Here is a 27,250-nt window from a genome sequence, read left to right as displayed (position 1 = left end):
AACGTTAGATCTAGAAATTCAAATTTACATGTATTTCAGTGTAGTTCACAATGGCGTTATGATGAAAGTTAATGTTACATGATATTGTTAGCGTTAACGTTAGACCCAGAAATGTTTTGGATTCTTAAGGCTCGCGTTTACCTGAGTTTGAAACGGTCGAAAAAGTGGATTTTCGATCACGTTTTTTGAGAAAACAGTACGAGATGAACGTTTTCTCTCTTTACTACATAAATTATGAACATTTCTATTAGTGAACTATGAAGAGAAAAATATAATTTTGTTTTGACGAATTTGTTAAAAAACCACAAATAAAATGCTCTGCTTAGAAGCTGTGTAGGCAAAACGAAAAGAGATATCGAAAATATCTCACGTCATTCACTAGATATTGTTGTGAATGTGACGCAGACGAAAAGTGGTGTTTCCTACTTGAATACTAGTTGAAAAAAACGAAAAAAATGAAGTCATTTTTCAACGTTAAAATTTTACGTTGTAGACAACCAACCCTACATGCTACCTGAGCTAACAGCTTACGGAAAGGGGACTATACAAGGGTACAAATTACATCGGCCTCCTCCTAAGAAATTAGGAAATACTTATAATAGGTATTTGCATTTTTATTCCAAATTTGTAACAAACGATTTGAGCTTTATTAACAACAGTCAATAATACTGCTGCTCCATCAGGAAAAGCTTCATCAAATTATTATATCACCCATTTTAATATTAGATACGCAAATCTCTGTCCTTTTTTTTTTAAGTGGAATAATAATTTCCAGTAATAATGCACTATAAAAATAAGCACAATTTTTTCCTTTATTTCATGGCAAAATTCACGATCTCTAAATATTTTATTTTATACTATCCGGTAGATGTTCGATTACATTATCAATTTGAGTCCGGTAGGTGAGTTATAAGTTATAACAGTATCAGAGCCGGAAAGTGTCGCTAAGCAACACTTACCGGACTGTTTTATTTTTCTAACATTGAAAATTGCAAAAGTCGAAAAATATCCTCTTGAGTGCTTCGAAATGATCGATTTGTAATACGAAAGTTGATTAGCAACCACAAGTGTCATTTTTTGACGTTTTAATTTCTCGAGAAATTTGTGAAAAAACGATACGAGTGTTGCGTTTTAATCAACTTGAGTATTACAACAGATTATTTCAGAAGGACGAATGTATGTAATTCGGTAAGATTATTTCATGAATAAAGTTGTTTAATTAAAGTCCTTTAAAATGTTTGCAAGAAATACAAAGGAAGTCGGAAAATTCGGACAAACTTCAAAAATTATAATTTTTGTATGCACTCTCGATCATTACTGACGACATTTGTAATTGATTCTCTTTTTTTTTGTTCGGTTTGTTCCCGGGATGGAAATAACTCAATTGAAAAAATGTTTTTGGAAAATTTGGAGAAAAATCTGGAAAAACGCATTCCACCCTAAATTAAAATTACATTCGTTTTTACTTTTGTGTTGTTTCGCGATCTGTCCAACAAATGTAGTTGTTTTATTTCTATACCAATTTATTTCACTGTCGGATTGTTCACTTGAACATCGAAATGTAAATAAAACACCTTGAGATTCATTGTAATTTCAAATTTAATGGAAGAAAATAAATCATCATCACAAACTAATTTGCTGAAATTTGGATTGGACAAGACAACGTCTGTCGGGTCAGCTAATAAATAATAAAATGGAATGAAACAACAGTTTGCAGTGCAGCCAAAGCCAATTCAGATTTGGCATTGTTGGACTTGTCTTTCCAACACAAAATTTTATTTTATCTCCGTATTTAGGTACGGAACAGGACAGGATCGTAATCGTAATCCTCTACCCCCTACTGAGCGTCTGTGACCAATTCAAGGTACCTGCGTCCTCGGTTTGTTTGACCCAAGGAGGTTTGACCAAAATATAAATTTGTAAATAGAGGACCCACTGTACATCAAGTTCGAAATTTCTTTCAGGTAAACGAGAGCCTTACAGCCCTTTCACAATGGCGTTAACGTTACGTCGATGTTAAAACGTTAATGTTAACGTTAGAACTAATTACATGTATTTCAGTACTTTTTATAAATTATTTCCGTTGGCTAATGTTAGAATGTAACGTTAAGAATCCAGAACATTTTTAGAACTAACGTTAACGCTAACAATATCATGCAACATTAATTTTCATCATAACGTCATTGTGAACGGTCCACAATGAAATACATGTAATTTTGAATTTCTAGATCTAACGTTAACATTAACGTTTTAACATTGACGTAACGTTAACTCCATTGTGTATGGGCCTTTAACGTTACATTCTAACATTAGCCAACGGAAATAATTAATCTAACGTTAACATTAACGTTTTAAAGGCCCATACACAATGGCGTTAACGTTACGTCGATGTTAACACGTTAATGTTAACGTTAGATCTAGAAATTCAAAATTACATGTATTTCATTGTGGACCGTTCACAATGACGTTATGATGAAAATTAATGTTGCGTGATATTGTTAGCGTTAACGTTAGTTCTAGAAATGTTCTGGATCCTTAACGTTACATTCTAACATTAGCCAACGGAAATAATTTATAAAATGTACTGAAATACATGTAATTAAATCTAACGTTAACATTAACGTTTTAACATCGACGTAACGTTAACGCCATTGTGAAAGGGCTGTAACATCGACGTAACGTTAACGTCATTGTGAAAGGGCTGTAACTCGTACTGTTACAAGTAACCTACCGGATTTATAACGTAAATTACTATTTCCAAACTGACATTGTAAAAGACAGGACGGACAATCAGATGACGATGTGTAAAAAGAGAATTTTGTTGAAAAGGCTATACTCAAGTGAAGTGACAAAACAAGCAGTGGTAATGTCGTTCTGCGGGTTCTGTATTACGTATACAAATTCTTAGCAACAGGTCTCAAAGAAGAAGTACAGAACACCTCTAAGAAGATTTCTACCTTCTAAGATAATCTGTAACCTACGCCGGCAACGTCAACGTCAACAGCAGGAATATGAAGATGTTACTTTAACGGCAAAAGACATAGAGTATATCAGAAAAAATGCCGTTTGTTCTTTCAACTGTTCAAAAAAAATCAAAAAGGGGTAAGTAGGTAGGTAATCAAAGTTGTGAAAACATGGATTTAAAAACAAATAAAGGAGAAACATTTGTTCTCCTAGTAAGGACGACGACCACATCCTAATATTCAATGTTGATTAACTTGTATTTTCTTTACCATGACAATAATATTTAGGTTGATGGCACATTCCAATGTTGCGGTAATTTTTTTATCAAATCTTTGAATCGTATGGTTACAAAAATGCTCACTACGTAGATATATCTATATTTTTTTGTCTTTTTCCGAACAAAATTTTATGTTATTGTACTTAGATAAATTATACGAAGACGTAACGAGTTCGAACAGTTATTTAAACCAAAAAAGGAGGTCAAGAATTTTGAGGTTGCCACAATGCAGTTAGTAGTGTTTGATCCAACATTAGCATTGCAGGTTGCAAATTTAACTTGTCACATGCTGATTTTGAAAAACTTTAGGATTAGTAAGTAATTTTAAAAAGTTGAAGCAACCTGTCCTGTATAAAATAAATATTCGGTGTAAGTTATATGTTAAATCCAGTTTTATGTGCTTTACTGGTTGCCTGTAGCGTAAACGGTGACATTGTGGATTAATTATTATTATTCAAAACTAGTATTTCCAAATAGGTAGTTTTGTTCCTTTTTTGAATTCTTTCATTTACAGTTAAATTAACTGCAAATATCTGTGTATGTTGGTAAAAATGAAATAAAAACAAATTACAAAATAAACTGTTGAATTAAATACGGGCAGGGTTAACAAACACCATTTTCTAAAATTCAATATTTCTCAGAATCTAGTTTGCTAAAGTGGATAAAAAAATCTCTAGCTGCAACATAAAATACAAAAATAATCGAACCAATCAAATCGAGTATAAAGGTGTTAAAAGTTGTTAAATAATAAAACGTAGAGCAACAAACAGTCTGAAAAATTATAGATTTGGAAAAGTACGGTTCAATACCAAGAGAGCTCGTAGTTGTCGCGCTGCCCTTGGGGCGAGAATTGACATGCGCACTAGTAGCAACAAGCAGAAATCGTCGGTAGGTGCAATTTCGTGTTGGTGTCTGTGATGTACTAAATAAATCGCGCAGTTCGTCTTATCCAATAATAAAACGCACCCCGTCAACACACCCCCAAGTGAGAGTTCGCGACTATGCACCGGTGCCGTCCCCTGAGCCCCAGCTAGCACCATTCGCAAACAAACAATACGGTAGGTGGCCGACCACAACGCGGGGTTTCTCCTTCCTTGCACGTGTAGCTGTCACAGGGATGCCGGCGTCCACCCTGGACCCCGTAAACGCGGCCCTGCGCACCGCCCTCACCAAAACAGACGATAGCCCCCTCGACGCCCAGTTGGCGGGCTCCACCAAGAAGGCGCTGCTCGGTAATATCGAGTTCGAACCGGCCGGGAGCTACCAAAGCACCGTGCTGGACAAGCTCAAGTCGAAGTACATTGTCTTAAAGAGCTCGGAAACCCCACAGCCCAGGTAGGTCCCCAAAGTGCCCCGCCGAACCCACCGTTTTTACGTTATTGTTTTTCCGCGTGTAGTAAACCTGAAGGAGATATGGGCGCTGATGAAACGCTGAAGTTGGCAAACCACGAATTGTATCCTTTTGAAGCTGTGCAGTTAGGGTGGAGTAAGTGCGATTGGTCAGTGGGGGCTGGAATGATTAATATGGGCAATACCTGCTATCTCAATTCTACTCTACAAGCACTGTTTCATGTTCCCGCCCTCGTTAATTGGCTCATTTCTGACAAGGAACACACAGCGGAATGCCAAGATTCAGGTTTGTAAACAATGAATGTGTAAATATAGGTTATATGGTTTTTATTTATCAGTGTAATGTCATATCAATAATCTGATCAACTGTAATATTATCCAAGAGCAATTGAGTTATTTAATGACACTGATAAATTTGCAAACATCCATTTTGTTATCAAATAATTAAAAAGTGAGAAATTGAATTTATATCTGATTCAACCTTTTTTCTTGGACACGATATTATGTGTATTGCTAATAAAGTAATACATTATGTATATTGTTACTTTTCTTAATCTACGACTTTTTCTCAAAATGGTATCAATTTGGTTTTATTTCACAGTAATTTTTTAATACATCAATTTTTTTGAAAAATATCTCAAGGCACACTACTTAATTGAACAAAAACAAAATTGCGTATTTTATTTTCAATAATCACAAATAGAACAAAAATAGAACCTCTGATCACGGATAATTGTTGAAGTTCAGTCCAATTATTTTTAAAATTGGAATAATTTACGCGTTACACATTTTTCCAAGTGACAGAAAACTGTATTACCATCTTATCTCAATGAAAGTTCAAAAGTCTTCCAGTCCAGTGTACGTTGTGTTGGTATTATTGATAATGTGCACAAGGCAATTTAAAATTAGAATGAATAAAATAACTACGTGTATTATGTATTTAACGTTATGGTTTTCTTGCAGCTTTGCTAATCGATTTTTTTATCAAAATTCTTATAACTGAGTCAGCACCAAATATTTTCATTTATGAATGGAAAAATCCTTTGAACGTATTAGTTCAGTTGTTCAGTCACTCGTAATAAAATTTTGAAGTGCACATAATACGACGAGCAATATTTAAAAAATGATACACCGTCACCGTTATGGTTAAAAAATTTACAATCTATGTTAATTATGCTAACTGGTTATCGTATTTATTACATAGATGTAACTAAAATTTCTTTGATAAAGCAACTGCCTGTCTTAAGTAGCATTTGCAAAATTTATAATAATTGATTTACAAAGAAACAACTGGAGATACACGAGAAATTATTTTTAAAAACTAGCAAAATGTATGCACTTGATGAATTTATCGTTGTGTTGAATTAATTTGTTTAAAACAAATAAAAAATTATGGAGATTATGTAACCATTTGTTTTGTACATGTATTTCAAGATTCAAGTTTCATCAATAATGTTGGCTTTGAGATAGATTTATGAAACTGGAATTTATGCTAATCAATATGTCTACTCAAAAGACAAAATATAAGATCAGTTACGTAAGCAGTTATCTTTTGTAGACGATAAATTTAAAATGTCAAAGAATGAATGAAAAAAAAATGAAATAATAGACAAGTTTGTCATAATATTTATGTTTTGTTTTATTTTACCAGGTGGGCTGTGTATAATATGTGCAATGCGGAAGACCCTTCAAGAATCACAACAGCGTAACACTAATACAATCCGTCCTCTCCTTATCTACAACAAATTGCGTTTAGTTTGTCGAAACCTTATACCCGGTCGACAAGAAGATGCACACGAGTTTCTTAGATATTTAGTCGAAGCAATGGAGAAATCCTACTTAGGTCGATTCAAAAATCATTCCGAATTTGATTCAAAAGTAAAAGAAACCACACCACTCAATCAAATCCTAGGTGGCTATTTAAGATCGGCTGTGAGATGTCTGAAATGTGGTCACGTGAGCACGACTTTCCAACACTTTCAAGATCTACTACTGGACATCCGGAAAGCGCAAACACTTGATGAAGCGTTAGAAGGTTACTTCTCTAGGGAAAAACTGGACGATGATTCCTACCACTGTCAGTCTTGTCAAAAAAAAGTAAGTCTCCGGTTCAGTGTCGACGTTCACATGCTGACCAAGAATTTCGTCTGTTTAGGTACCTGCAACAAAACAATTCTCCCTTGAAAGAGCCCCAATGGTTCTTTGTATACAACTGAAACGATTTTCTGTTAGCAATAATAAAATTACAAAACACATAAATTTTCGACAAAGACTGGATCTAACAAGGTATGCCAGACATCGTCCCAGTGTTCCACTGATCTATAGACTTGTTGCCTTAGTCACACATATGGGACCGACTGTTAATTGTGGACACTACACTGCAGTTGCCCAAGCACCTACTGGTAATTTTTACCAGTTTGATGATAGTATGGTAAGAGAACACTACAGATATTTTGATTGGATGAAAATAAATGACTAAGGCACTAAAAACTTGTAAAATATGCCCCAACCAGAGTCATGATTGTTCGCAGTTTTTTTCAAAACTAATTATATTAAAATGCAAAAAGGAACAGTAGATCGTCCGTTCAAAAACTTGATGCATTTGGGTTAAATATATGCATAGATAAAGTATTACTGTATCTATTTTTTATTGTATTTTTTAACTGAAGATGATAGTAAACTTTATAGTAAATGTTTGGGGTGATAAGTATATATTAACTAAATTGATAAATAAGAAAAGAAAAATGAGTTCATTTGAACATCTTGAAATGATTGATAGACCTTGTAGATGTTGAAATTGTCTTGAAAAACAGGCGGTTTAATTTTTGAAATCTACATTGTTGTAACGTAACTTATTTCACTTCACAGGTGCGGATAATATCTCACCAAGCTGTGTTCAATACAAACGCATACATAATGTTATACGAGCTAGAATCATCCCCATTCACGCAAAAATCAAACAACACCGTAACAAGCAAGATCAAGTCTCCGCTTGCACCAGAGCCCAGTTCAAATAACAACACGCCGAAGACGAGCACCGCGAACGGTATCGGTTTCACCAGCGAGAAGGTGTACGGGCCTGAATTGCCTCCCGATAAATTCGAGAAAAAGCTAAACGGAGCTGCCACACCAGTCTCTAACGGAAACGGCAACCATTCGGAGAGTTCCGGAACGAGCGACAGCGAGCCGGAAAATGCGCACGAAGCAAAAAGTCCGCAGAAAGAAAACAATCCCACCTCGAGTCCCCAACTACCTACCAAAAAGTCTTCACTTAGTACAAATAGCGACGTGAAAACTCCGAAGTTGCCCTTGGCTCCGAAGACGCGAAACCAAACGTTGTTGTCCTCCTCGGAAAATATCAGTAATAATGTAACGCAGATCAATTCGACAAATACGGAATCGTCTGTTAAACCACAGCAGACGACGTTTCAGCCTCTCACAACAAAACTGGTTCCTTACGAGACTGACGATTCTAGTTGTTCGGACGAGTCGAATCAGTCGCCACAAGAGGCAGAGTATAGAGTTTCGACAAAGGCAGCGGTGGGTGAATGGAAAGTGACTTCGACTGAACCTACGTCACAGAGTAAGAATTGGGGAGAGAAAAAACAAGATGGTACTGTTAGTGAATTATTCAAAATGTCGCACAGCGGATATTCAGCGCCTGTTTCATCCTGGAACGGCACGAGGGCTCAGTTGGATAAGGAAATCAACGCGGAAAGGAGAGAGGAGAGAAAAAGGGCTTTTGTAGATAATGCAGATCAGGGAAAAGTGAAACATCAGAAAATGAACAATTCGTACAACAAATCTAACCCGGGATATAATCCTGTTCAAGTAAGTTCGTGTTCCGTTCGATAATCTGATCTGATAGTGAAAAGTTCAAAATAAATAAAATGTACGGTCAACTCTGCAGAAGTGCACCAGTATTAGTACGTGATTGACTCTGATTAGTAACCACATGGCGCAACGGCTTGAACTGTCAGTATCGTATGTCGAGTCTGAACATGTGTAATTAGTAAATCTTGATGTGAAGATTGTTTTTGCATATCAATAAAAGGTACGTTAAGTGTGTCGCTAATAGCGATATTTGTTACAGGAGTTTCACAATGCGAAGAACTGGAGTCAAAACAACGGTTCCGGACATTATAAGCCGTTTTATAATCCTGGCAACAGGCATCGACGTAATTTTCACCACAAAAGCTTTCATAAAAATTATCGCTTTAGGCAGTGATTAATGTTAAGGTTGAATATTTTTACATAGGCAATTGAAATTGTATAATTGTGCATATGTCACCATTGTTTAGTATAACTGACCATTTTGTGAATTATTTATGTTAAGTATTTATATTTTTAAACATATCCACAATTCCTAATTTCGATTTAAAGCTCTGATGTAACTATTTTAAAGTAGTTTTAGTATAATTAACAATGAAATCCTCTAGGAAATGGTATTTGTTTTATTTTTTGAGCTTAATGTTCACAGTGCATTTAAAATACTGTAATACATACAATTTTGTATTTTTCCACTTGTACAAAAACTTTTATTTATCATTAAGCATAAAGATATTAAACTTTTACCATAAAATTACTTTAATAAATCGTCGTTTCAATTAATTAATGACGTTTATGTTATTGTAAGTTGGGAACTTAATTTTATTCGTACTTGAATTTTATGATGCATTTTCAAAATTTTAAACAATGGTAATAGTTGAACCTACACTATGTGTACTAATGTTGTAGCAAATGCAACCATGTAACTGTTCTAGAACAAAACTTTGAAAATAAAATTTTTATATTGATATCAAATTTTATTGATGCATAATAAAAATTGCACATAATTAAACAGTAACATTTTTATTTATCACTTGACACTTCTTGACTACAAACTGATAGTAAATTGTACTTTTTGTATTTTAGGTAATCAGGAACTACACTTAAAAATGCAAATCCTTTTATCACTTCTACAATAATAGATAATTTGGCCCCCTTCAAATTAACCTTGTGGTCAGACCTTGTTTCGTTTACTTTGTCAGCTATTAACTTGATAATTTCATCTCTTGAAACTACATTGTTATTTCTGTGATTAAAAATTACACAAAAAGTTTGAGGAGAATCTTTAAAATGCTTCTCAGAAATTTTCAGAAATGCTTTCCCGATCTCATCTGGAGTAGCTCTACATGTTATCTCCACAGGAATCAAGCGTAATAAAAATCTTGTCTTTTGACTACCACTGTCATGAATATCTTTTATAATGGCTTCTGCTAGCTCAGCTGGGTTTTCTAAACTTGTTCGAATAAATAAAAAATTCTTCGCTCCTGATTCTATAACCTGAAATCTTCTTTCACTTGATGGGCCAGTTCCTTTGAGTCCTGAAATTTCTTTAGACAGTGACTCACTAATATCTTGTTCATCTGTTTCATTATCTGAGGGGTTCAATACAGCTGGATATAACTTATCTGCATACTCATTTAATAAATTATAAGACTCCTTAATACAGTCTTTTTCTCTGCTGTTACAGCTACAAAGGAAACCTTTCAAATTCACATCTAAGGTTCTTCTGTTGGCACCTTTTTTTAAAAAGTACTTCTTTTTCGATTTATAATTAGAACTGTCTGCTTTACTCATATTTTCATAAATATCTGCAACAAATGGTCATAATGTTTACCGCCTCTTTTATTAGGTATTTGGGTACCTTGCAGCTTGCCCTTATTGTTATCTTGTAACGGTTACTGTTTGCCGCTTCTTCCCATAAGGAAAAATAAATGGTTTATTTACTTTTTGATAAGATACCCATGCTTACCACATCATAGAAAACACATTTGACATTTATTACGTTTATTACCAAATTGACAAAAATTAAATCCCTTTACTTTTTTGTTTTTATGTCAGACGGTGCATTGGTGTCAGACATTTTGTTACCCAAGTGACATTTGTCACATCTGAATTTTACGATTTCGTAACAGTCTGCTACTGAAAATTGCGTAAATTGTGATGGAGAGCTGTTATTAAAATGGGTTTTGATATAAACAGGTTCCAAGGGGATGTTGACGAAGAATTAGTTTGCCCTATATGTTCAGGGGTACTGGAGGATCCCTTACAGGTGTGTTTATGCTCTTCTATAATTGTATCTTTCATCAAGTCGTTGATACGACGAAACCCAATTTCAAATAAATGTAGAGAAATTTTTGTTTTTGTTGATAACAACGTAAAAACCTCTTCGTAAAATTTCTTGTAGGCTCCAGTGTGTGAACATGCATTTTGTAAATCTTGCATAACTGAATGGATTACAAGACAACCTACTTGCCCTGTCGATAGACAAAGTGTAACATCAACACAGCTGCGACCAGTACCCAGAATTTTACGAAACCTGCTCTCTAGGTAAAGTAACTGCAAGTATTAAATTAACAGTCTTACTAAAATGTCTTTTCCAGACTGTGTATACATTGTGATAATGCTCAGTATGGCTGTACTCGTGTGTTAAAATTAGATTCTCTTTCTTCCCATTTAGAGGAATGTGAACATAATCCTAAAAGACCATTACCATGTGAACTGGGCTGTGGCTTAGTTATTCCTAAAGATGAATTAAAAGATCACAATTGTGTCAAGGAACTTAGGGCACTCATACAGACACAACAACAAAAATTGAATGATTTTCAACAAGAAATCAATGAACAGCGCTTCCTTATAAATGAACAAAAGCGTGAGATGCAGTTATTAAAAGAATTTATGAGGGCAATGAGAATTTCAAATCCCTCAATGAGGGCAATAGCTGATGCAATGGAGAGAGATGAAGTCTTAAGGTGGAGTAATTTTCTTCAACGAGCAAGAGTCACTCGATGGGGAGGAATGATATCTACTCCAGATGAGGTTTTACAGGTAAAGTTTTCTGATTGAATAAAAACAGTGGTTACATCAATTAAACTAAATTAATTATATGATTGTATTCTGTTGCAGAGAATGATAAGAAGAACATTAACTGAAATGGGCTGTCCTCCTCACATATTAGATGATCTTATGGAGAATTGTCACGAGAGAAGATGGCCTCCTGGGTTGAGTTCACTTGAGACTAGGCAAAACAATAGGAGGCAATATGAAAATTACGTCTGTAAGAGGGTACCAGGCAAGCAGGCTGTTTTGGTACTAGCATGTGATAACACACACATGAGTGAGGACATGATGGTGGAACCGGGACTAGTTATGATCTTTGCTCACGGTATTGAATAACCTTTATTACGTTTATTGTTTTTCTTTTTACATTAAAATTACATTCCTTTATTTCTTTTAATGAGATTTATAAATACAATTAATGTTAAGTTTAATAATAATTTTTCTTACTATTTTGCTTATGAACTGAGAGGGTCTGTGTAAAATAACGGAAACTCTGGTTTTTAGAACAAAAGCATGAAATAACTGTATTACATTAACAAATTAGAACTCGGTAGATGGTGATACAGTAAATTAATGCTGAACTTGCCCAATTAAAAAAGAAAATGAGGTATTCATACCTCATTAACACAATTCAGGTCAATGAATCTGGAAACTTTTTTCAAAAATAACACTGTCGGGCATATCATTTTTAATTAACGAGTTGCACAGCAATTTGATAATGTTTACTAATTAGTGCCGCCTTAACGCTATTTGAGCAAAGTATGTAGAGGTAAAGTCAAAACGAAACATGAGAGGGCGGAGCTTAGGATGTGCGCTCTCCAATTTACCGCTGGCAAGGGCGTATCATACAATCGTCAGCTAGGGGCAAAAACTTAACCAAAGCACAATTTTTTTCATCTGATAGAAATCCTACACCGAGGTCATCTACTTTTGTTGTAAAATAGAATAATGAAAACTATGTTCATCTTCATAACATTCCCTTAACACCCTGTATAGCGTAAACAAAAGAAAAATGTTTTTTTAAATTTTGACTCCCCCACTGTCACTGGGTGATTCAAAATGATTGTGGCCAAGTATGGCAACTATGTACGAAAATCTATGTGGCAACTGTGTAGATGAGGTAGAGTTGTCATTTGTATGACATTTCATAAGCGTGCATTTGATTGTTTTGATATCATTACACATTGATTTGACAGTTTTCAAAATTGCGCGACTATGAACTGTCAAAGAAATATCAACTCTACCCTACCCACACAGTTGCCACATAAATTTTCGTACATAGTTACCATACTTGGCCACAATCATTTTGAATCGCCCAATACGTAAGCTGGATTCAACTGATCTACATTCGTCTTCCGCGCAAACCACGTGATGTCATGTTTCGTCTTGACTTTACCTCTATAACCATACATGCTCTTGAATAGCAAAACTGTCAACATAGACAACAACCAATTTAAAGTTTATTGTATTACCGACATCTTTGCCATTTCAGGCTTCCAACAACCCTGTTAGTTCGTAAATAATTTAGAAAAACTATTATTTAAAAAAGTGACCAAGCACTAAAAATGGAGATAAGTTTAAGTTGTGCTATCAACTAGTAGCAATCTATTCCTGTAAAAAATCCACAAGGTCATTTATTCTTTATTTTATTTAGCATTCATTGTATCTTAGATAAATGAAACAGTTTTAATTGATAATGAATATATTTTGATGGTCGGAAACATTAATTTCACAATGAAGCTGTGACTGTGCGTTTCAATTTCACCTTTTATCCACATCTTAGGAATTTTTTGTTCTTGTTTTTTCTAAGTTGGTATTAGTAGGTATACTGTTGGACAATAATCATTATTATTATTGAAACTGAAATTTTGGTTGTCAATGACATTCATTGGTACAATAGCAAGTGCCCTATTGTTGTATGACTATGACATTATTTGTCAGAATTTATTGATGAAATGAAACATTATAGGGTATATTGAAACAAATTGACCTGAGGGTCAGGGTTCCAGGTTTATATGTGTTAAATTTGAATTGAAACTTTCGAATAAACATACTGAATGGACCAAGAATGAAACTCACTTTTTTTTATTCTATCATTTGTGATATATTAATTTTAATGTAATAGTCCTATAAAATAGAACTAGACGCAAAATGAGATTCAAAAGTTTCTCCTGTTTAATGTTCTAACAGGAATGTTGGAGTGCCTGTCTACCAGTTTCCAGTTGTACTATTGCGGGCAAAAAAAGGGACATCAAATTTCTGTCAGTTTTGAAAAATTCGATGTAGTTCAAGCTTTATTGTCATTTTTTTAGACTATTCTAGCAGACAGTTTAAAAATTTTATTTTATACTCCTATTTTCGTTTTCCAAATGACCTCTTCTTTTGATAAAGGTAGATTTTGATTGGGACTTTGCATTAAATAAATATTCACTACGTGCTTACTTACAATCATTCCCTACAACCTACAATACGTAATGACCAACGTCAATCAATTCAAAGTCGGGTTAGAATCAGATAAGGGTTATTTCACATTAAAAGTCAACACAATGACGTTGATGTCCCACGTTTTTTGCCCGCAATAGTACACTCGGTTCACAATTTTGTAATCTACAGGGTGAGCAACAATAACTGTTACAGTTGGCAAAAAAAAAATTTACATAAAATTTTCAAGACTGTAAATTGTACCTATTTCGGTTTGTTTTATTGACAATATTGACACCTGGTATACATTTCAAATTTAAACGTCTTGGTTTTTGTAATCTTTTATTAATAAAATGGTTTTCTCGTTGGAACATGACATAAAAGTCACCAAAAATCACCAGAATTTATTGCCAACTCAATCAGTACTTGTTGCTCACACGGTAATATAAACTTTTACGTTCTGTTAAAACTGACACGATAAAACAAGTGTAACAAGTTAATGTATTTACGAAAGCTGTATAGTGGGTTCAAATTTCGTTATTGTAAGCGAATAGTTAATTTTATTTCTTCCTTATTGTTCCATTATGACACTTGACACTTTGATTTAATAACCGAAACGTAGACACAGACTTGATCGATGTTGATGGGTGCGCGGTTTCCCCAATTTAATTACTTGTTTCGTTTCAGTTATTACAGCGTTCTTCTTTTGATTAGGTATAATTTATTAACGATCTAACTATTTGATCTCAAAAGTTCAGAACAAAGTCGTTCCTACATCCATTTGGAGTTGGTTTGACGTTAACACTAGTCACGTCGAGAAAAAAATGTGATTTTTTTCTTTAAAATTCGGAAATTTTTTGTTCGTAATGTGGAGGGACTGATACATAAAGTGATTGTATTCAAAATAAACCGTTTCGTCCGATGTGGATGGAGCGGAAATCATCATGAACATGGTATGAGTACGTTTTGAACAATTGAAGACTTAACAAAATTAACACCAAACAATTCGAAAGAGTCGATCTCAGTTTTCAGTTGTTTACTATTCATTAAATGTCGTGTTGCATAATTTTTAATGTGATTAATACTGAGGCTTGAATAATAATCAATGATGTACTTAATTTCTGTTGGGCATTTTGTAGTTCTTACCTATTGTGCTGCCAATTTCTTGTAATAAACGATTAATTTTTATTTGTGGCCAGTGTGATTGCGTCCCCGTTTGTAAAAGTAGAGCACAAATTCCGCCACGAGAAACAGCAAAGAGACAACGACTCCACCCAGAAACAGCAGAACTGCCGAACCCACGTGTTCTTGGCCGGCGCTAGAGTATCCCGAATTTAAATCAAGCGTGGGTACAGGACGCACATTCCTCCCAAACTTATTTTGCAAAATCCCGGACTCCTCCAAGGCAAGTATGCTAAGAACACAGCTTACACGTTAATGCGACTTTCCCTAACTCACTTACTGTCTGTTTATGACGGGCCTCCACGGATTCGTTCGCAAAACGAGAAAACCTTTTGTGTACTTGATGTTCAGCTTCATAATCTGAAAAGACAGGATTTGTTCCCGGTCGAAATTGTTAACCATGTGCTGTTGTATAAATATCTCCGGCCCTATCCCGATCCTGTTGTCCACATTTAAATTATCGAACAAAACGTTCAGATTATCGACGTACTCTGTCACAAGCTGAAAAATCATCATCAACAAATTGACGATTTAAATGTTACGCCTGTTTACAAAGCGTTCTTTGTACTGCTGTATGTAGTGTTGGGTACTCTTCAGACTTATAAGGTGCAAATTTTCCAATTTGACATGCACGAGGTCGGAATTTTTGCCGACATTTTCGACCAGGATTGACGTTATAGCGGCTGCAAAGCCGGTGTACAGTAGATAAGCCATCAAGTACCCACAGAAAAATATCAGACAGCTCGCGAAACCACTGGGAGTGTGACTGAGCCCTAAAAGTAATTGAATTTTTCTGTTTAAAAACGGAACAAAAAATACTACGTACCTTGTTGACAAGCTGCGGCTATGGCCCAGAGCGTTATCTCAACCCAAGTCCACGATTCGTAGTTTGGTCTCATGGCTGAGTACCTCCTAGTTGATATTCTTAGGCACAACGCTAGGAGAATCATTATGGCGAAGAAGACCACCCACAGGGAACCGGCAAATGTTAAAATAAAGATGTCTTTCGTGAGATTTAATTTGCTAGGTTTATACACCAGCGCTAGGCTGAAAAGGTGTCATTTGAAAACAGTGTCAATATTGTCGTAAATGAGTACTTAGTTTTTATCGTTGGGTACGATTCAATGACTGTTAAAGGCAGATTTTCAAAATGTGGTTGACAGATGAGTAAATCTACCTCACCGTTGACCAGTGTTGTGAAGTTGTCGATAAGTACAATCTCACTTCTGAAATCAAACGAATTACTATTGATAACTCTGAAAATATTATTACCTAATGTTGAAACTTTCATCCAAAATTTTGATAACGTCGATGTTGTAACCGCCGAAAAGAGTTTGGTTCTTCTTTTCGTTAGACACGTGACAGTTAAATTTCTCTTCATTACCAATAAATATTCCAACTTTTAATGTGCCATTCACCTTCTGCGTTTCGTTTCCATCAGTTTCGAAAATATATCTGTATTCTATCCAATTTTTAGAAGAATTGTCTTTGTTTTGTAGTACTTCGATAAAGGCATGTTTCACTCTTTTATGTGTTATGAAAAATCGAATGGCATCTCGACAAAGGACATTATAGGAGATCAACAGGATCGAGTAAACATTAACGATGCGCATTTCTCTGTTCATTGACGTGTTCCTGGTGGTGCGTTTGCTTTTAAAGTCTTGCCATGAATTTTTTATACATGTAATAATTGTGACTGAAGTCAGTGGCAAAGTAAATTTGCAAAGCAAACGGCTTCCGACAAGAAATCAATAAAAACTATTATGCATGAGTTCTGTAGAGCATTTAAAAAAATCCACATGAATTAGGAATCCCATTTGCTGAATTTGCCTTGCAAATTAAGCAAATGGGGTTTAAGTAGCGTGGCATTCAGTTTGAAACAATTTCATGCCTAATAAGGTAATTTTAATGACGTTTTGATTACCTAATTAAAGGTTCATTTAGTCCTTAAATTTATTTCATACACAAATTACCACTAAATGTGTGAAGAATAGATTTTATGACTTAACTGCTTCTAAACAAAGATGTAATTGATTTTGTAAGAATTTTTTTAATTGCGAACTATCATGAAAACATGTCCAAAAACTAAATTTATACATTCTTCAAGCATAGATTTCGTTAACACCAAAAGGAAAACATTGACAAAAAGCACGCAGTTTATTTTTGTAAAAGTAAGCAAAAATAGTAAGTATACATATTTATATATGACTTGGTTAATATAAGTAACATTCGCTAATCAATAATCAAAGACAAGATACGTCAGTGAAACATTTATTCATTTGCTTTAATTAGTTGGGCAAGTCCCCACAATAACATCTTCTTCGGCCATGTCGGCGTAGATTTCCAGCGGATCATTATTAATAAACACATTTTTGACGCAACCAACGTACGACAACCTGGTTTCAATCCCTTTGGCCCTAGAAGTGTTCAAAAACCTGTGCCCTCCCAAGAAAAGGGCGCTTCCAGTATCGGTAGACGTCGACGAATGATCTCCGAGAGTTGGTTCACTGTACACGTTATCCACGGACAGTGTCACCACATTTTTAGATTTAACAGCTGCAACAGTCACGCTGCATTGAGAGAATTCACCACGTCATGTGAAAAATACCTTGAATGGTGTGCCATTGTCCGTCACAGAAATAGAACTTTTTACGCGGATTGTAAGTAGCTCTGATCGGACCCTTTCCATTTTCAACGGTGAGACTCATCACTCCTTTGATCATCTCCAAAACGAAAAAGTCCTTTTTGCCATTTACCGCGATCAAGACACCTTCATCTCTCCTGGGTTTGATTTCGAGTTTGACGTCGAAAATTTCTCCGACCTTGAATCTGGGCTCCCTTAATCTGACGAAGCCTCCTGTTACTGGGAAGAACACTCCAGACTCGACGCTGTCAAAGCAAGGGACAACACCGATCCGGTTCCTGGGTTCCACTTCTAGAGGCTTGCTGTTCATGTACACGTTGCGAATGCAACCGCTGAATGAACTCGGAATGTTCTAGAAATGTTTCACTTAACAACAATCTCTTTGTGCAAGACCAAGAAAAAACTTACCAAACTCCCCTGAATTTGATTGTAATGAACGGGATCTAAACCTCCCACGTACAAAGGTGGTTTTATATCAATTTTCTGCACATTCGACACTTGCTTGTCATACATCACCGACGTATCCAAGACCAATTTTGCCGTATTTTCATCTCGACTGAACTCGATTAAATGCCACTTGTTGTCGCCGTAGTTGTACGTGTCGTTCGTCTTTATCACAGTAGTGCTCCTGCCATCACTGAATGTATAAACAACCTGAAACACAAACGCGTGAATCTCGTCTTTCGCAGACAATACGATGACGCACTCGTCCGTTTTGTAGAAAGACCGCCACGTATTGGCTGTGCGTGAAATTGTCAGATATGTAGAAGATAATTCCGTCCGGCGCGTCGCTCTTGAAGTCGAGAGCAAAATCGAACTGTCTCCTGTACCTCCCGCGCATTTTCTCCAGTTCGAGTCTGCTGTCTTTCTGCGCCCCGAATCTGTACACACCAGGGTTGGCTTGCGGCGGGTGCTGCGGCAGAGCACAGGAATCCTCCCGAGGTGGTTTTGGCGACGTAGGTACCGGATATCCCACGGCACCTTCGGTTGTGGGCGGAAGAGGCTGCGGCGGAACGGCCTCAGTCGTTAACTCTTCTTCGCTGCTCTTATTCAGATAGTCGCGTCCTCCGTCGCCCCGAATTGTGGTGGCTGAAATGACGGCCCCGTGAAAATGGTGGATGCGCCGGGTAACGACACAGTACAAAAATCTCATCAAAGTCACATCAGCATTTGCAACGCATGTCCTAGTGTTATCAGGGAGTTTTTAGAAAATGTTTGCGAAAACACAAAGCAACGAATGACTTTGTGGTTGTTCCAGAACGGACATCACTTTCCATAAAATCTTTAATTGTTAACATTTTATTTTGTACATTTATAATAAACGTCCATCTTTTTTCAAATTATGTTTCTAACCTCAAAATTCACAACCTTCCGAATCAAGGTACGACGTACTTTTACGAATATAAAATGTGACAAAGCCCACTTTGATAAGAATTTTTTTAAGCGTACGTTACCTTCAGCGTATGGCGCTCTTGTTGTTTCTTGGTAATGCTTGGTTGTGAGCGGTTCCAAAGGTTCCAGAGGAGGTAGAGTAGGTTCTAAAACAAAAACAAGTCGGATTAACATTTAGAATAAAAAAGTGTACAACCAACCATTATCTATCTTGTCGATCGCTTTGTAGTTCTTGTCTAAGATGCACTTTCCTAGGATCTCGTTGAACTTGTCCGTTGTATTTGCGAAGTTGATTACATTTCCTTTCAACGTGAGGTCACCGATGCAGCCCCTGAACGGTATTTCGGATCCGACAGTACCCGCTGAGAAGGTTATGACTCTGGGTACGCCTCCTATGTAGAGCGTTCCGTGAAGGAAATGTAACGGAGGCGGAGCATAATTTAATCTAAAATGGAAATGCAGTCAGACACGGTTTAAAACAAAGAACTTCATTTTAAAAACTTACACAGGTGGTTCGATGTCGTCGAAATCTAATCTCAATCCCTCATCGTTTTGTTTCACGGAGACCACATGCCACTCGTTGTCATTGAAAGTCTGCTCGGTCACTAGCTCACTCTTTTGACTGATCAAAACAAGACGGCCGTCTCTGAGAGCTAGAGAAATGTTGGCGGTACGCAGCTGGTTACTACCGTAGAAAATGAGACCGTCTTTTTCTTTGGTCTTGAATTTGAGACTTATCTTGAAGTCGTTGTTTACAGACAAGCCACTTTGTGCAACATATCCCGGCTTGTCTGTACCAAACGATACCATTTGAGAGAACTAAAATGTACCAATTATCAACCACCAACTCGGATTTCTTAAACACTGTAGCTTACTTTCACCGGACAACCGGGCGTAACGTCGTAGGCTTTTATGCTATTTCTGAGATCAATCGGGCTGCCCATTATTCCTACGTTGTCTATACAACCGTCAAATTTCATTTGGGTAACCTCGATGTAAGGATGCACGCTGGGGTAGCCTCCAAACGAAACAGTTTCGATCATGTCGACGGTGGTACCCTCGATTTGCTGCGTGGTGTCTTTTATGTCTTCGTTGTCCACCGTAAACCTACCCAACGGGCCGTCCCGAATGGCCTCCACCGTGTGCCATTTACCGTCGTTGTAAGTTTTAGTGGTGTGCCAGTTCTTTGTTTTCCATCCCAGATTGTACTGAAAATCGTTAATTTGTCAGCTTGTGGTGCAGAAAACGATGGGCGGCTTACTTGATACAGAATTTTTCCATTTCGCAATTCAATTGCAATGAAAGTGTTACCCCTGCCGGTCAGGAACAGCAATCCTTCTGTGGCGAACGTCTTGAAGCTCAACTTGATGTCCGATTTACTTCTGAATGGGTACGATCGAACGTCCAAAACCGCATAACCATTTCCATTGAATCTGTAACCGGTACTTGGATGCAAATTAACGAGTTTATCTCTTTCAACCGCTCCGTGATTGTTCTCGAAACCATTGTTAAAGTTCCACAACGAAACTGGTTTTTCGCCGATCACTAAATCTTCGATTTCACCGTCAAACGAATTGGCGTCGATTTCTTTCTGCATATCATAATTGACGGGGAAGCTGCCGACGAACAGTTTCGATTTATTTTTGTGTAAATTAAATATAGTCAATGGACCCTCCAATGTTGTTTCCTTTTGATGAAGCACTTCTTCGCCATCTCCTTTCTCCTCTCTAATCGTCAACTTCGCATTGTCGCCAGTTCTGAAAAAATTGACACATTATCCAAAAACCAGAATCCACCAAAGCACTCACCTCTCCACGATGAACTGATACCACACGTTGTCGGACACGTACTTTTCATTAATCACTTGTTCCACACCATTTCCTACGTCCAACTTCAGGACGGGGTAACCATTTTGTACGATTAAAGCCATGTAATCGTCCTTCATAAAAAAAATAGGACGGTTGAAATGAAAATCTGCGACTACCTCATCTCGGACTTACCGTTTTTGTCTTGCGCAAATTGGTTCCAGGAGGATTACCCAGATACCACAACAACCCGTAAGTATTGTTTGTCCTGAAATATCCCGAGATTTTGGTGGAAGTTGTAAGATCCTCCAGGTTCGACGGATTCTTCAATTCGAGAGTCGTGTTTGGATAAAACTTCATTCCGATTTTGATCTGATTGGCGAGATCGCGCGCCAGATTGATTTGCTGGTCCAACTTCTTGATGGAATTTTTGATGTTGTCAATGGTTCGCTGCATTCGAATCTGTTGTTCCGGTATTTGATCGATCGTCTCGATAAACGACGGCAATATCTCGTTGACCGTGTTGAGTTGTTTTTGAGTCTGCAACAAATCCCTGTTCATGTCGTCGACGGTTTTGGGCAGCGTGGTGGCATTTTCCGTTTCGTCTTTCACCTGAAACGCATCGACATCAGCAACAAGTTACATAAACACAATTATGAAAACCTTATCGAATGTTTCGCTAGCGATGTCTTTGATGTTGGTCACGTGACGCATGGCACTGTCAGCGTTGTCTGCCGCTTTACCATAAGCTTGATCCAGAGAGTGTCCCTGTATTTTCTCGACCATCTTATCCACATTCTCCAAGGTGTCCTTGTTCGTTCGGTGAATCTGCTTGATGGGTTCGTACTTTTCAATCGCTACTTCAAACCGGGGCTTCAAATCGTCATTGGTAGCTCGATTTTTTTCGAAAGCATCGTGTAGTGCGTCCGTTGAGACCTGAGCCGCATCGGAAGTTTTATTCTCGACTCCGTTTAACAAATTGACAGCTGCAGTTGCGTCGATCTTTGCTTTATCCGCAGCAACGCTTGCATTTTTAACCGCATTAACTATCTCTCCATAAGCATTGGCCGCTTTGACGGCACTGTCTGATAAATCTCTGGACTCTGTTAGAAGACCGTCCAGTTGCATTGCCCGAGCCGTCAAGTTCTTAGCGTAATTTTCAACTTTTGGACGTAATTTTTTGACTTCATCCAATGCCGTGACATCGAAGAGAGTTGAATTAAATTCGTTATTCCGCGACTCCAAGTCGTTCAATATGTTTCTAAGAGTGTTCAGTTTATCATTGGCTTCTACGTTGTATTTGGTTGAATTATTGTTAACACTTTGGGACACTACAAGATTGTTTCCGGATTCCAACGTCTGGTTTTCGATATCTTCCAATTTTTTCTTCAGTCTGACTTTCCTGTAATTAACATTGGTGTAAGAATTCTTCAAGGATTTATTAGAAAAAAAAAAACAGGAAAAACGCATGATCGTTTAATTAACAATTGACAAACAAGCAACAAAAGAGCAAAAAATTACGAAAAGAAGAACTGACAAGGCAGGAATTATGTTAATGATCTAGGCAAACAATTAACATGTATTACATTGAAAATAGTTATATATAGAGTATTAATTGCTTTGTATTTATTTCAATTATTTGTTCGTGTTATTGTGTAGAGGAGACAGTTATTCTTTGTCAATCTGTTAGCGATGGACGTCACATGAGGAATTTGATTCTTTGTTTCCTGTGTTCATCCTTGAACTCATTAACATCTGGTCACCACATGTTATCTTCTAAAGGAAGTAGATAAAGGCGAAATCGTGGCCTCTTTATCCTACGCGTCCAACTATTTCAATCCCGTTGAGTCATACGTAACGTAGGCATTATTTTTTAAAACTTTAACCGCGCTTTATGATCCAATCACGTGATTGTTATGACAGTTGAATGACATTTATGTCATCCATCAAAAATGAAAAATCCCGATTAAAGTGTGGTTATGTTCGGCGAGTGATCAAAGTTTTTTTGTGTTGGAACTTTAATATAATCTTCACGATTATAACATCCAAAATGAAATCGTGAACCTTAAAGAAATGTTGCCGACCAAGGGCTATTTTCAGGATATCGAATGTCCCTATTACGACAATACTTGCAATCGGCCCTATTGCCACTTTCGACACAGAAAAAAGCCGCAAGAAACGACAGAAGAAGTTACAGCCGAAACAACAAAAGAACCGGAAGTTCCTACATATAAACCGACCCCAAAAAGCGAACTAGCAAACATCAAAAGTCATATTCCTATCAGCTATGTTCCAGACTTGGCGTTCAGACCAGACCGAACAATTCGGCCACTACCAAAGTTTTCATTTGAGAAACCGACTTACAAGCCAACCCCGTTGAGCATATTATCTTCGGCGAATAAACGAGAAAACAGTTTAGAAAATGATGAAAAGGAAGACAATGATGATATTCAAGCTATCAGGGAAATTAAACAAAATATTGCGAGTGTTGAATATAATCCAGAAGTGTCTTTGCAAGACGACATTAACTTTGAGGATTTGTCAGCTGAATTTGATTTGATTGATGATATCATCGAGGAGCCAATTGACAAAAACATAAAAACAATAAGTTCTAAAGAGAATGACGTGAAGAAAGAAGAAAAGCCAGTCAGTGATGTGGCGGTTATCCAAGTAGTCAAAGAGAAAGAAAAGTCGTCAAAAGATAAATCAGAAAAACGTAGCAGTAGTAGCAGCAGTAGGTCTCACAAATCAAGACATCACAAAAAAGACGCCAAAGATAAAAGTAAAGATGAAAGTAAGGATAAACGAAGTAAAGAAAAGGAAGTCAAGTCAGATAAAAATAAAGAAAAACACTCGGGTCACAAAAGTAAACATAAAAGTAGCAAAGAGAAAGAAAAAAGTAAAAGCAGGGACCGGGAAAGGAGAAAGAGTAGCAGCAAAAGCAAAGATAGGGACAAAGAGAAACGTAAGGTGAAACGATCAAGGGATGATGACAGTGGCAACGAGAAAAAACAGCGTATTAAATCTTCAGGATCATCGAGCGATGACAATAATGATTTGCTAGAAATGAATGATTTTGATGAGTACTCGGATGTCGAATTTGGTGATGAAGACACTTTATCTGAATGTTACAAAATATTTACAGAGTACGAGCCGCCGAAAGTTGAAAACAGGGAGCCCGAGTTCTTGGACGTTGTGGAAGAAGCAAAAGACGACGTTAGTACGAGCAAAAAACGAATAGCACACAATTCCGCACATGTGAGTGAAAGTGGGTCGAAAGTCCAATATGTAAAACCAAAAATTCAATTGAGCGCAGCACAAATGATGGCCAATCGTTTCAAGATGGCCAAAGTGGCCCAAGGAAACAACGAACAGAAGAATATTATGAACGAAATAAAACAGACCATCAAAAGGCCGCCACCGACCTTGCTGGAAGCAGCTAGGAATCAGAAGTTACAAAAAATGGCAACGAAAGAGAAACCCAGCGAAAGTATTAATTTGATCGATAGTATTTTGAACAGCGCAAAGAATAAACCCAAGAAAATAGCACCGGTACAGAACGTCAATTCTATCCAAAGGGCCAAGGCGAGGATCGAAGAAATAGCCAAGCAGAAAGCCCTGGACACGTTGAACAAGACACCGGCGCAGACGGTCAAAGGGGCGAAACGTGTGGCACACGTCCCAGATATTTCCTTATCGGATATACCGGACGTCCTCAACGCTGATAAATCGAAATTACCCATTAACGTACGAACGCGTTTCTTGACCATGATCGCCGACGAATGCGTCAAGTTGTACTTGACAAAAGAAGACGCTTACACGAGAGCCCTCAACGAAGAGTTTGCGTGTTATGAGAAATGCAAGGTGCTCCTGACTTACAAGAACTCGGCGATGTTGGCGGTAAATCGCCTCCGGAAGGAACTGCAAGAAAGAGAAAGACTGGGGCTGGGACCGATCGGTGAAGGAGAGTCCTCGGGCAAGGACAAATCTTCCAACTTCAGAGGTAAAACCTTCTACGATCACATCAAGGGCTACGTTCTGTCCGAGGAGGACCTCGACATTCACGGCTACCCCAAAGAGAGCTCGATACCTGGACGCGCCGTCATAATAAACCGCAAGGCAAAACCAGGAGCGCACTTGGGGGAGAACCAGAGGAAGTGTTCGAGGTGCTCCAAGATTTACTTGGTCGACGAGGCCGGATTTGTTTTGTACCAGGAGGAGTGCATCTACCACCCTCTCAAGAAGCGGACATTGAGGGGCGAGCAAACCTACCTGTGCTGTAAGAGCAACGACGGCACGGGCTGTGCCACTTCAAGCACTCACGTCACGGAAGCGTACGACGACTCCGAACTCGAGGGGTTCCAGACCACGATGGAACCCGAGCCGGGGGATGATCCGCGTAGTTACGCAGTGTACGCCCTCGACTGTGAAATGTGCTACACCGTCAAAGGTCTCGAGCTGACCCGCGTGACAATCGTGGACTCCGATTGTAAAACCGTATACGAGTCTTTAGTGAAACCGTTGAATACGATTATCGATTACAACACGACGTTCTCTGGGATCACGAGAGAACAAATGGAACGAACTAGTACCAGCATATTGCAAGTTCAGGCGAACATTTTGCATTTGTGTAATTCGAAAACGATTCTTATCGGTCACAGTTTGGAGTCGGACATGAAGGCTTTAAAAATCATCCACGGTACTATCATAGATACTTCTGTGTTGTTTCCTCACAAAATGGGTTTGCCCCACAAGAGGGCGCTAAGAGTGTTGGCTAGTGAGTATCTCAAGAAGATTATACAGAACAGTGTGAGCGGACATGACAGTGCGGAAGATGCCATCGCTTGTATGGACCTTGTGAAGTGGAAACTTAAAGAAGAATTAAAACTGCGAGGAATCAAGTGACCTAGTTGCCTATATTTTTTTCACTTTGTTAATTTATCTTGAAATGTATGTTTCATAATATACACAATTGTTGATATGTATAAATGTGGAAGACGCTAATTTGTCCATTGTTTATTTAAGAGTAATATAATATTGTGTATTCTTAATTAAGTTTAGGTATTTATGTTCATAAATTTTGATAATAAATTTATAAAATGGTAATTATACCGGCCAGTGACTGATATTATATTTTCATTACAAGATAATAAATCACAGTGACCATAAATTTGCTCATTTTTTCAATTGCCACTTAATTACCTCCATTTTACCATAAAATTGTTACTGATGTACATTTATATAAATATGTTTTGTAATATAATTTAAAGATAAAATGTTCATATACTAAAAATATATCGTTTCCCCTGACTTAAATAATTTATGATGCGTCATTTATTTTATTCTGCACTCCTTTACCAACAATTTTTGTGAAGTAGGTACTTTTCTCTATTTTTTCTCAATATTTACGACAGACAAAATTTTTATAAATAATATCAACATTACAAACTAAAAATATTGTTTCAATTAAAAAAAAGGTACACCACTCATTGGTGTTTTTTGGAATTCTTGTATATTTAGTCATGTGAATTTTAAAGAATATTCTAAGGTCTTATCCATCTTCGTACAATGGCCGCCAATAAAAACTAGCCATCACTTTTCTGTCACGTCAAAATCCAAATGTGTAATTAATGCTTTAATGACACTAACATATAAATGATGGCTAACTTTTTTTGCCAGCCACCGTACCTTTATACATTTGTTTTAGATTCTCAAGACTTAAATATTTTTTTCTACTCCTATGTTTAAAATGCCATTTATCGCATTTAACGCTAAAGCTAGTGTGACACGATACTAAATTTCACAGAAAATTCTATAAAAATGACAGGCAGACTATGATCTTGATCGTTCATTGGTCCTGATCGAGGGTCTCTCTCATTTTCTAACAAATTTTCTACAAAATTTAGCATCGTGTCAAACTAGCTTAAGTGATCTTTTAAATACACCTTGACAAGCTGTGACTTGGTGCGTTTTAGTCACGAGGTGAAGTTACCAACGGGCTTTTTAGTCACGATCTGGTTTTTTAATAGCAAAAATCATGTGGCACTCAAAATGAAGTTAGTTGTCACTTGTCAATTGACGTTTTTCAGGTTCGAATTTTATGTTTAAATTAACGTTGAATAAAGAAGTTACGTGTTATATTTGCATTGTTCATTTTGTCGTAGAAAAAGTATACCTATGCAACTTGTTCATAAATTTCTCTAGACACTCGTTTATTAAACACTCGCTCCGCTCGTGCCAAATAAAACTCGTGTCTAAAGTGCCGCTTATAAATCCTGTTGCATAATATACCTACTATTAATTTGTACCACAAATTCTCTTAATTTTTTT

General features: G+C 37.0%; 6 protein-coding genes across 9 annotated transcripts in view; 3 read left to right on the top strand and 3 right to left on the bottom strand.

The window, feature by feature from the left end:
• Positions 1 to 3,955: 3,955 nt before the first annotated feature.
• Positions 3,956 to 9,387, top strand: scny (scrawny). The gene is made up of 7 exons (XM_069036646.1): positions 3,956 to 4,299; positions 4,357 to 4,576; positions 4,639 to 4,877; positions 6,243 to 6,688; positions 6,747 to 7,022; positions 7,460 to 8,422; positions 8,685 to 9,387. The coding sequence occupies exons 2-7, from the start codon at positions 4,359 to 4,361 to the stop codon at positions 8,817 to 8,819; spliced, it is 2,277 nt and encodes a 758-aa protein (XP_068892747.1). The 5' UTR covers positions 3,956 to 4,299; positions 4,357 to 4,358; the 3' UTR covers positions 8,820 to 9,387.
• A 39-nt stretch (positions 9,388 to 9,426) lies between these two features.
• On the bottom strand, positions 9,427 to 10,487 carry LOC138122401 (THUMP domain-containing protein 1 homolog). 2 transcript variants are annotated; one of them, XM_069036659.1, is made up of 3 exons: positions 10,389 to 10,487; positions 10,286 to 10,330; positions 9,427 to 10,227 (listed from the first exon to the last, which is right to left on the bottom strand). In XM_069036659.1, exon 3 carries the CDS (start codon positions 10,211 to 10,213, stop codon positions 9,443 to 9,445), a length of 771 nt encoding a protein of 256 aa, XP_068892760.1. In that variant the 5' UTR covers positions 10,214 to 10,227; positions 10,286 to 10,330; positions 10,389 to 10,487; the 3' UTR covers positions 9,427 to 9,442. The 2 variants fall into 2 exon arrangements, with proteins under 2 accessions (XP_068892760.1, XP_068892761.1); XM_069036660.1 differs by having other exon boundaries at positions 10,281 to 10,426.
• A 60-nt stretch (positions 10,488 to 10,547) lies between these two features.
• Positions 10,548 to 22,545, top strand: elgi (E3 ubiquitin-protein ligase NRDP1 elgi). Of its 2 annotated transcripts, XM_069036657.1 has the most exons (5): positions 10,548 to 10,688; positions 10,824 to 10,966; positions 11,020 to 11,464; positions 11,543 to 11,801; positions 15,097 to 22,545. In XM_069036657.1, the coding sequence occupies exons 1-5, from the start codon at positions 10,599 to 10,601 to the stop codon at positions 15,099 to 15,101; spliced, it is 942 nt and encodes a 313-aa protein (XP_068892758.1). In that variant the 5' UTR covers positions 10,548 to 10,598; the 3' UTR covers positions 15,102 to 22,545. The 2 variants fall into 2 exon arrangements, with proteins under 2 accessions (XP_068892758.1, XP_068892757.1); XM_069036656.1 differs by lacking the exon at positions 15,097 to 22,545 and having other exon boundaries at positions 11,543 to 15,085.
• LOC138122397 (uncharacterized) lies at positions 13,814 to 16,704 on the bottom strand. 2 transcript variants are annotated; one of them, XM_069036653.1, is made up of 6 exons: positions 16,352 to 16,704; positions 16,177 to 16,305; positions 15,906 to 16,126; positions 15,632 to 15,852; positions 15,360 to 15,580; positions 13,814 to 15,311 (listed from the first exon to the last, which is right to left on the bottom strand). In XM_069036653.1, exons 1-6 carry the CDS (start codon positions 16,702 to 16,704, stop codon positions 15,083 to 15,085), a joined length of 1,374 nt encoding a protein of 457 aa, XP_068892754.1. In that variant the 3' UTR covers positions 13,814 to 15,082. The 2 variants fall into 2 exon arrangements, with proteins under 2 accessions (XP_068892754.1, XP_068892755.1); XM_069036654.1 differs by having other exon boundaries at positions 16,498 to 16,638.
• The window catches only part of LanA (laminin subunit alpha), a 27,264-nt gene continuing 17,231 nt past the window's right edge, over positions 17,218 to 27,250 (bottom strand). Inside the window, exons 26-37 of the mRNA XM_069036644.1 lie at positions 21,584 to 22,322; positions 21,116 to 21,532; positions 20,924 to 21,054; positions 20,377 to 20,872; positions 19,991 to 20,323; positions 19,621 to 19,934; positions 19,316 to 19,560; positions 19,178 to 19,261; positions 18,430 to 18,812; positions 18,132 to 18,377; positions 17,688 to 18,075; positions 17,218 to 17,635 (exon numbers count right to left, since the gene is read on the bottom strand). Of these exons, the coding sequence (XP_068892745.1) occupies positions 17,364 to 17,635; positions 17,688 to 18,075; positions 18,132 to 18,377; positions 18,430 to 18,812; positions 19,178 to 19,261; positions 19,316 to 19,560; positions 19,621 to 19,934; positions 19,991 to 20,323; positions 20,377 to 20,872; positions 20,924 to 21,054; positions 21,116 to 21,532; positions 21,584 to 22,322 (4,048 nt within the window). The 3' untranslated portion in view covers positions 17,218 to 17,363. The remainder of the gene's footprint in view (positions 17,636 to 17,687; positions 18,076 to 18,131; positions 18,378 to 18,429; positions 18,813 to 19,177; positions 19,262 to 19,315; positions 19,561 to 19,620; positions 19,935 to 19,990; positions 20,324 to 20,376; positions 20,873 to 20,923; positions 21,055 to 21,115; positions 21,533 to 21,583; positions 22,323 to 27,250) is intronic.
• On the top strand, positions 22,882 to 27,058 carry LOC138122393 (RNA exonuclease 1 homolog). The gene has a single exon (XM_069036645.1). It carries the CDS (start codon positions 22,994 to 22,996, stop codon positions 25,823 to 25,825), a length of 2,832 nt encoding a protein of 943 aa, XP_068892746.1. The 5' UTR covers positions 22,882 to 22,993; the 3' UTR covers positions 25,826 to 27,058.

This window comes from Tenebrio molitor, chromosome 1, assembly GCF_963966145.1.
Source record: "Tenebrio molitor chromosome 1, icTenMoli1.1, whole genome shotgun sequence".
Taxonomy (NCBI): domain Eukaryota; kingdom Metazoa; phylum Arthropoda; class Insecta; order Coleoptera; family Tenebrionidae; genus Tenebrio; species Tenebrio molitor.
The sequence above is the reverse complement of the archived record's forward strand: the minus strand, read 5'-3'. Positions and strand labels throughout refer to the sequence as shown.